General features: G+C 34.3%; 1 protein-coding gene across 4 annotated transcripts in view; it reads left to right on the forward strand.

Annotated features, from left to right (window-relative positions):
- LOC114339984 (uncharacterized) overlaps positions 1–9,766 on the forward strand; it is a 1,283,677-nt gene extending 1,273,911 nt beyond the window's left edge. For all 4 annotated transcript variants that reach the window (XM_050652564.1, XM_050652566.1, XM_050652562.1 and 1 more), the window contains one exon: positions 8,740–9,766. In XM_050652564.1, the coding sequence (XP_050508521.1) occupies positions 8,740–9,542 (803 nt within the window). In that variant the 3' untranslated portion in view covers positions 9,543–9,766. The remainder of the gene's footprint in view (positions 1–8,739) is intronic.
- The last annotated feature ends 621 nt before the right edge of the window (positions 9,767–10,387 follow it).

Raw genomic sequence — 10,387 nt, forward strand, 5'->3', positions numbered from 1 at the left:
AAGGAGAAAAGAGATTCAAAAGAAGATGGGGGAAACAGGGATAGCGGACAGAGGAATGCGATCAAAATTACAATAGAGCACAAGACCATAAGCAAAATATAAGTTGGAGCTGACATTTGAAGGCAGTAGAGGTTCTCTTCGTGTTAAAGTTGTAAGTTTTGACGGAAAATCGGCATGGAACAACTACATGAAACAGTTTGAATCAGCTGCAAGAGCAAATAGATAGTCCGAAATGAAGAGGCTGTAAACTTGACTAATCTCCTTTTCAAACATTAGAATCAGTATGATTGTATATTGCAAGCGGGATTGTCATTTTGTGAATTATCAGTAGTAATTGCACAAGAGCTCTAAAATTCTATATTAATTTTAGAGATCGAGTGCAATTTGTTGCGATTATTTCATGAATAAAACTGTTCAAAACCAAAATTTTATTGTTATGGGCCATTCCACGAACATACGCCTGTTTTGGATTACTTCGACAACGAATATTTTACTGTGCAGCATAAGAAGTACGAAAGTAAATGCCGCTAATAATTATTCCAATAAACAACAATGTAATTTGCAATTTACTTTCGTTCTTCTTATTTTGCACAGTAAAATATTCGTTTAAAATATTCGTTGTCGAAGTAATCCAAAACAGGCGTATGTTCGTGGAATAGAGTATATTTATTTATGTAAGTACAAATTAGTACAATTAAACACACAGTTGTTATAAGTATTTTACGGTTGAAAGTCATCACTTTTATAATTTTTAACACATTAATTGTCATTAATGCCACTGAATGTATTTTTTCGTAGCAACGAAGGGCATCTGACGTAATATACTTGACGATGGGAAATTATCAAAAATTATCAGTCTAATTTAGATTTCTGTAGCTTTCTATTGGTCAGAATCTCCTATGAATAAAATAATCATAAATAGATACTCGTTTAGTATTTCACAGCAGTTAACAGCGATCATCCTCTAAAAGTACCTACCTAATACTACCTTTCACAGTCGTTGCCGTTGAGAGCGGCAAGCCAACATTGTCAAGAAAATTCTCATTTAGTTTGTATTGTTCCTATCCTCCGTACACTGACTCTAATGTCTGACATGCGTAGTGTTGCCAGGTCCGATTTGTTTTTAATCGGTACATAGCAAAAACAAATCGGGATTTACGGTTGTAGATCGGGACAAATAAACAACAATAGCCCAGTAAATGACCGTTTTGGAGTGTAATTGGAGTCAACTCCGAATTGCATGAAGATCTGGTTTTAGGTTCTACTTACTGTCTACGTCAAAGTTGAACTTGTACCGTTGGTTGCTTTTACTTGGGGGGTGACAGTTAGAGTTACCCCTTCTCGGGGGTAAAAAAACGCGCGTTTAAAGTAAGTCCCAAAATGGATCAACTGGCAACTCTAAAAACTTTTGTTCTATATAATTTTTAAACTAAGTCAATACTTTTCCAGTAATTTTATCGAAAAAAATATTCTTAGCAAAAATGTAGCTTTTAAAAAATCAAACAAAATTGTATGTTCAGAAAGTCTATAAAACCAGTAAAAGCAAAGTTGTAACTCATCAAAAATACGTTCTTATTCATCAAATTCCAAATCGAATTTTTCAATTTGAAATAACCAAAAAATTAAGCAATTTTCGGGTAAAACAAATTAAAATTTTTAAAGTGTTTAAGAAAATCTTTAATTTTGTTTTATATAAAAGTCTCTAGCATTAAAACTAAGCGAGTTACGCTCAAAATTAAGTTCGTCCCTTTTTTGGTAAAAAAAAACTCATGAAAATCTCCCCCTATTTAGCACGCTAAATAAAATTAATCGTTACCGCTTTAACATTTACTTATGTGTATTGTTTATACGATCTGTAAGGTTTACCGGTTGAGAGTGCTTAGTTTGGAAAAAAAAATTCCTAAAATATTGGAAAATGCCCTTTTTTCAAAATAACTTAACAAAAATAACTTATTATAACATAATAAGGTATTAGGGATACTAAAAATCTCAAGGAGTAAAAAGTAGGTAGACCTAAGTAGGAAAAAACAAGGTTTTGATGCTAGAAACTTTTTTAAAACATAAAAATAAAGCTTTATTAAAAAAGTTTTAATTAGTTTTTCCACCGAAAAATGCTTCATTTCTTGGTTATTTCACGTTGAAATATTTTATTTGGAATTTGACGAACAAGAACGTATTTTTCATAAGCTACAACTTTGCTTTTGCTGGGTCTATAGACTTTACGAGTTCACAATTTTTTTAATTTGTGCTACATTTTTGCTAAGAATATTTTTTTAGATTCTTTTCACAATATTATGCTACATTTTTGCTTAGAAAATTTTGTTCGATGAAATACTTACTTTTTGAGTTATTTGTGAAAATCGCCTGAAAACGTGATTTTTTGTCGAAAAATAAACATTTTCAATCGTAAATAACTCGAAAAGTATTAACAAGTTAAAATTCTATAGAACTAAAATTGCTTAGAATTAGCCAATTTACCCATATCCGGACTTATTTTAAACGCGCGGTTTTTCACCCCCAACTAGGGGTGACTGTCGCCCCCCGAGTAAAAGCAACCAACGGCACAAACCGTCCAAATTTTTCATTCGATTTTGCCGCTTTTAGGAGTGCCTTGTTTTTTATAACATAGTTATAAAATTCACTGCAAGTCCTCCTGAAATTGGTTTTCGTGGGTGAAAATCGGGACATTTAGTGTCCCGATCAGGTACAAATCGGTACGCATCCCCAGACCCCTGAAAATCGGGACGTCCCGCGCAAATCGGGACACCTGGTAACGCTAGGACATGCGGTATAGTGTTCTTCAAGGATATGCCTTGGATGTGCTTCAGACTACATGGAACAGTTCGAATCACCTACAAGAGCGTATAGATGGTCCGAAAAAGAAAAGGCTATGAACCTGACTATTGCTCTTCGAGGCGATGCCTTTGGATATGCTTCAGACCATAGCCGTAGAGGAGACAAACGACTTCGAACAACTTCAGAAGAGTAAACATGCGATATGGACACGAAAACTTAGAAAATGTCTACCAGTCGCCGTTTAATCATCTAAGACAGAAGCAAGATCAGGCTCTTCAAGAATATGAAGTAGATATTGCCACGTTAGTACGATATGCTTACCCAACAGCTAAGACATGATCGAAAAGTTGGCCGTTGAAACGTTGGCTGTTTAAACGTTGATTGATGGTCTTCGTTATCATAAACTGCAGAGAACACTGCGATTAGCTCGTCACAAGACTTTGGTCGATGTCTTGTCCGCTGCCCTCGAATACGAAACGCCTACACGGAGAAAGAATATGAAGACAAATATGACCAGATGTTAATGAAGAAAGGCATTAGATCTAAGAAAACGAAAACCATAAGGAGTTATAATTGTGATGAAATGGGACACGCTCGAAGTTCAAGTAAGCACCCTAAGTACAACATAAATCAAGAAACTCAACAGCAGGGAATACTTCAGGGGTCAGCTTCGATCTGGAAAACAATTTCGTGGCTAGTTTATGGCATTTGAAAAATTAAGGTTATTCTTTATGTCTTATGTGTATCTACAAGACATAAAAATAATGGCGAAACAAGCTGTGCAGGTCAAAATTAAAAAGGATGACAAATTACCTAATAAATGAAATTTCTATATCCTTAATTAACTGACATTTGTTGTCAGCTAGCTACATTTAAGCGACGGGTGTTTTTTTTTATAAAAAGTTCAAATAGAAGTTCATATACAGCGCGATATTTAAATAAATTGTCTGAAAATGGCTACGATTATCGAGTTAAAAATATATTTACGTCGTGTATTAGAGGATAAAGAACTGAATTCTGTTAGGAAAATGCCGATTTAGTCCAACGTCAGAAGCGCGCCCTACAAGAAGAGGGTTTTGATCGAGAAACTTATGTGTTTGCTACTGTGATTTCGTTAATTTCTAAAGGTTCATCTTCATCCGATGTGGTTAAAGTTTTCGGTGATATCACATATACGGAAAGCAAAGTTTCTAAACGAGATCTCTTCTCTGGAAAGCAGTGTCCGCTAACGTCTTTTTGAAAAACCATAACGATTTCCAGTGGTCTCTTCTCTCGACAATAAAATATTTTCCTCAAAAAACCAAGTTACTGCCGATATTTTGGATTTCTAAAAAAAATAGAAAAGAGATTGAAAATAAGATGGAGGAAACAGCGACAGCAGAAAGAGAAGTGCGATCAATTACAATAAAGACAAAAGACCATAAGGCAAAATGGAAGTTGGAGCCACGGCCGACATTTGAAGGGGGTGAAAGTTCTCTTCGTGTTAAAGTCCTAACTTCCGACGGAAAATCGTCACGGAAGAACTACATGAAACAGTTCGAATCATCTGCAAGAGCAAACACATGGCCTGCAAAACAAAAGGCTAAAAAGATGCCTTGCTTCAGATCATAGCCGTAGAGGAGATAGACGACTTCGAACAAGCGGACTCGTACACCAAAGCAATATCCTACAGAAATCGCATATAACATACACTGCGGAAAGACATGTACTGAGTGCCGCATCTGGTTTTCGGTGTACGACCCTTATCCCCGTTGCATCGGTGAACGAAGTTCCAGGAATCCTAGGTAGTTCAACGGATAAGGGCTACATATTACCCGCTGATATTTATGGAATGTTGAGTGTTTCGTGTTGCGTTTGGAAATTGGTTTGGTGCACGAGTCCGCTTAAGAAGAGACTAAACATGCAATGTGAGTACAAACACTTAGCATGTCTACCAGTTACAGTTTAAAAATCGAAAACAAGAGCAAGATTGATTCAAGAATATGAGGTAGATATTTCCAGGTTAGTACGATATGCATATCAACAATCAACAGCTCCCGAAGACATGATAGAAAAGTGGGGTATTCAAACGTTTATTGAGGGTCTTCGTGATCATGCAATCCAGAAAATACTGCGATTAGCTCATCACAAGACGCTGGTCGATGTCTTGTCAGCCGCCCTTTAATACGAATCAGCTACACAGACTTCTGACGGGAAGAGCAAACTCAGGACTGTAAAAGAGAAAGTAGATGAAGGCAAGCTTGACCAGATTGTTGAAGATAAGCTTGAGCAGATGAAAGGCATTACATCCAAGAAAATGAAGACCCATGAGGTGTTGTAATTGTGGTGAAATGGGACATGCACAAAGTTCAAGTGAGCACTCCATTTACAACGTTGATCAAGAAACTCAACAGCAGGAAATATTAAGGGGATAGCTTCGGCCAGGAAAACAAGTTCGTGGTTAGTTTATAGCATTTGAAAATTTAAGGTTGTTCTTTATGTCTTATGTGTATCTACAAGACATAAAAATAATGGCGAAACAAGCTGTGCAGGTCAAAATTAAAAAGGATGAAAAATTATCTAATAAATGAAATTTATATATCCTTAATTAACTGACAGTTGTCAGATAGCTAGATTTTAGCGACGGTTGTTTTTTTATGAAAAGTTCGTAGGCCTGGATCCCGCGTACCAAAAACAAGTTTATTAATAGCAAGCTGAAAATTTATTAATAGCTTAACGGTGTCTAGTCGGACAAACTTTGATATACGGGAACACTGGAACAGGGGAAGTTTTAATTGTGGAACAGGTTACAGGTTTCGAACGTCAGACTACGAAAACGTCAAAACAGAACTTCCAATTGATTTGTTTCATTAAACTATCATGCAAAAGTCAGACTGCTATTTACCACCTATATAATTCCTGTCATTTGACATGTTCTACGTGGTGGAATTATTAAAGTGCCCAATATATTTGTCGAACAAACATTTTTCATATATTATATAAAGTTTGCTATTGATTAAACTTAAAAACTACCTGCTAGTAGTTTTCACAATCATAAACTTTTGTCAGGATAATGCGTTCCACAATTAAAACGTCCCATGTGCCAGTGTTCCCATACATCAAAGTTTATCCGACTAGACACCCTTAACAAATTTTCAGCTTGCTATTAATCAACTTTTTTTTTGGTACGCTGGATCCAGGCATATCAAATAAAAGTTACATTAAATAAAATTTGAAAGTACGCACAAAAAAAATGATAATGTAAGTAAGGCGTGTTTTTTATGTTATGAGGGAGTAAATTACATGGTTAGGGTTTTGGTTGAATATCATAGCCCCGTTGCTTGGGTAGAAAAATGTGTTAAATTGCAGCTTTTCTTGTTCTGTAACGTTCAGATGCATGTTGATATACGTGTACATTTCCTAAAGTTCCCTTACTTTAAATATGGTCGTTAAGTTATGTGACCTATAATGTGCCTAACTTTAAAAAAGAATGTGTGTGTACTTTGTACGCACGTAAGAAGTTATACTTCTATTATTATGATTTCAACGAAATTAATATACTTTAAACAGTTTATTTATATTTTATTTAAATATTAAACTAATTTTAATATTTGCTACTTTTCAAAAATTTTTATTAAAACAATACCAAAAATAAAAAAAATAAAAGAATAAAACACACAAACACATTGAAAAATGCCACAAAAGATTTCTGAACAAAAATTGTTGGAAAAATTTTAACCAAATACGTATTTTCTGAACAAAAAATATAATAATATACTTACAATCATAAAATGTATAAAAAAGAAAAAAAAAGAAAAGTTTGTATTGGGAATTGAACCCGCGTATATTGGCGCGGTTACTTTTGAAATTCAAGCATCTTTAGATTTTAGCTACGGAGACATATTATGCATCATGTTGGAAGACAGACCAACTGAACATTTTAAACTTTTGACAGTTCTATATTTAACCAAATTAGTTTGATTTTTGTGGAATTGAAATATTAAAATACAACAAAACATAGAGTAAGAAAACAGTATTAGATGAATATTGGTAGAAATTTTGTTGGTAATCAAATTATGTAAATCAAAGCATTACATACTTGGTAGGTATATTTTACATTTTCCAAATAGGTAGGTACCTATGTAATTTTTTATTACGATACTGAAGCATTTACCTACAATTACGTACCTGTTGATTTTAAAAACTATTTAAAAAGTCACTACAATTATAATCTTGCTTTTTTCTCTGCCCTTACAACAATAAAAACTAATATACACAACATTTGTTTACTCATAACCGACATATTGAACAATTATTGACAGGTCATTGTAATTACCCAATCAGAGCACGTTTAACGTTTCAGCTGCACTCAGAACCAAGACTTTTGATGATTTCGCGCACATATAAAATTACTCCCAACTCGCCTAAAGAAGTATAACTTCAAAAATGATAAATATTTATGAACATAACTGTTCCTGGTTTTAAAAAGGAAGAGAAACAAGCTTACGATTTTGAATTTTTTTTTATAGTATGGTGCAAATGAAAGGAATACATTCGATATTTCGCAAGCGGGGGATTTTAAGGAAAAATCCTGAAACAGTCGATTTTATTTTTAAATAATGATTTTTTTGGCATATACATATATCATACTAGTGACGTCATCCATCTGGATGTGATTACGTGATCAGTAGATAATTTTTTTTAATGAGAATAAGGGTCGTGTGCTAGCTCATTTGATAGTTATTGAATTGAAGTTATTGAATTGAATTGAAGTTATAGAATTGTCTATTCAGAAATATAAACATTAACATATTTGTTTATAGAGGGCGTAGGGCGTCAAAAAAATGTTTTTTAATTAAATTAATTTACACAAAAAGAAGGATGAATATAATTAAAAATAATTTTACTGCTGTCAGAAAACAGAAAAATAAAATGTTGATATGAGAAATAAACATTGCTTTTCGCTTAAATTCAATGTTCAAGCTGCCAACCACCTGCCTCTTGGCAGTTTGAACATTGAATTTAAACGACAGAAATGTTTAGTTCTCAAATAAACATTTTTTTTTTCTCTTTTCTGACAGCAGTAAAATGTATTTTTAATTAGAAAAATTACGTACATCTTATTTTTGTGTCAATTTATTTAATTACATTTTTTTTGAGCACCCTGTATAAATAATTGTGTTAAAGTTTGTATTATTAAATAAAGAATTAAATAACATTTCAAATGAGCTACCTCACGACACCTATTCTCTTTTAAAAAAATTATCGATTACGTCGTCACGCCCAGATGGATGACGTCACTAGTATGACATGTCAAAAAATCTTTCAACGATTCATCAACGATTTTTCCTTAAGTCGCCGGCTTATGAAATAGCGAATTTATTCCTTTCATTTGCACCATAGTGTATATTATATATAAAGTCCATTCGGCGAACTTGACGGGTTTCGAATTAAGCAATACTTCAGCACACCAACTAAAAGAACAATACTTCGGTTTGATGCTTTGGGTGGGCAATTGAAAATAAATACTTAGGTTGATCCTTTGGTTAGTAGCTGGAATTGGCAACTCAAATATTTTCGGAAATATACAGATTTCAATTTCATAACTAATAATAATTGTACTGTTAGTTATGTAGTATATAGAATTTAGAGTTAGAAATACTGAGAAAATTCCTCTGATCAAAAAAATGTTTATTTTTAAAATAACAAAATGTCTGGCTAATTGGCTCGGCAAAGGCCCTCAAATTCACAAAAAAAATTCTTAACTACAAAATTGATGAAACTCAACACGAAAATTGTTAATTACCGTCAAAATTTCGAGAAAAAAAATAGTACTTATATATAAAATACATTAAATACATATAAATAGTTTAAGCTTTGCTTCAGGTTTTTACTTCTTAAGTTTCTTTATTTTAGCTATAAGAAATGTTATAATTACATTTTAAAACTTTTTTTATGTTTTAGATGGCGATGAAGATTCTCGATCCTTTGATTTCGACCAGCCCCATCGAAAAGGTCAAATTATGCTGGACACTGGACCTAATCATTACCCACCAGATCTACTACCATTTCCTCCTAGGTTGGCTCAGGTCTCACCTGCTGGAAGTTCTGCATCTACTGTTGCAGATACAACCCGTCTTCCACCAACTCATGGCCCGCAGTCTCCTCTTCACAGTCCAATCTACGATCAACTGAATCTTTACCGTACATTGCCCTACTCCAGATCCCATTCTCCGTTTGTAGGACCCCCAGCTAGAATACCTCGAACGGGATACGTTACAATTCCAAGACGTCCAAGAATGCAAAGTTGGAGTTCTGAACCACCCAATGTTGAGGAACTGATAGCGGAACCATTATATGACAATCTGGGTGCCAGAACTACTGCCGACGGTGGCACTAGTACTTTGTCTTTAAACAAATTGGACAGCACTGCCAGTACTCCAAGATCCATTCGACTCTTGCCTCTGAGTCCAACAAACTGCGATCCAATCGCTGAGAGTCTCGAGTCTCCGCCCAGCCAACCTCTTGCCAGCCAAACTCTCCCTAGGAATTTACATGCAACCAAATTAACGCCATCGAAGCTCCAGTGGACGAAAGACAACGCAGATGCTTTACGTAGCCCCGAAAAGAGAAACTCCATGTCTTCCTTGCCAGCTGACGGACAGCCAATTAAGAAAATTCCTCCCAGGCCCCCACCAAAACCTAAGAAACGTATTTCGACTGGACCACTGTTTGAGGACGAAGGTGAAGATGGAACGGAAGTGTGAGATTGGCTTAAATCAGTGCGAGTAGCACTGGTTGTGACATAACGTGGTCCAAACTTGTAGTGATAGCTTCTGAAAGACAGCTTGGACTGACTGAATAAAAATTACGAAACAGTGCCTTAATTAAATTTGAAAAATGAATAATAGATTTTAATTCTTCTTTTGGAGGAGCAAAATTTATATATGAAACATTTTCTTTAAAGAAATAGACAGTTTCTTAGCCCTTAGATTTCTTTATATATTTATTAGAATAACTAATTGACCTTTTTTCATTTTAACGTGTTAACTGCCAAAATTTTTGAATTGTAGAGTTACAAAAAAGAAGCAGATGGATAAATTTTTGTAAACAATTCAAAAACAAACACTATAATTATTTTTATACAATTGGAAATATTAGTATTATATTTAAATCAATTTTACAAGACATTTTCTATTTTATGTTTTATGTTACATGATTATTTGAATATTTTTCGATCTACTATTACCATACACATTAGTCCTATAATATAATTGGATGCGCGTGCTGCACAACGATTAATTTCTTTTTCGTATTATGTACTATACAGTAGACACACTGGCACATTTAGCTAATACTGTCCTGGACCCTTCACTTGTTGCACTGTTTATAACTGAACAGATTTAACTGAAACGCTCAAGGTCACTTGCACCGCATTAACGAACGTCTGTCGTGTCTTCTCTTCGCGGTTGCAGATATAAGGGTTTTGCTGTACGTTTATACCGAGAAGCAAACATATTGATCCTACATAGAAAAAGTTCCGTGACGTAAAAGAAGGAATATTAAGTTGGAGAATATACGACATGTCATGGAATAACGCAGAAGTGTCTAG

Source organism: Diabrotica virgifera, chromosome 6, assembly GCF_917563875.1.
Source record: "Diabrotica virgifera virgifera chromosome 6, PGI_DIABVI_V3a".
NCBI classification, from domain to species: domain Eukaryota; kingdom Metazoa; phylum Arthropoda; class Insecta; order Coleoptera; family Chrysomelidae; genus Diabrotica; species Diabrotica virgifera.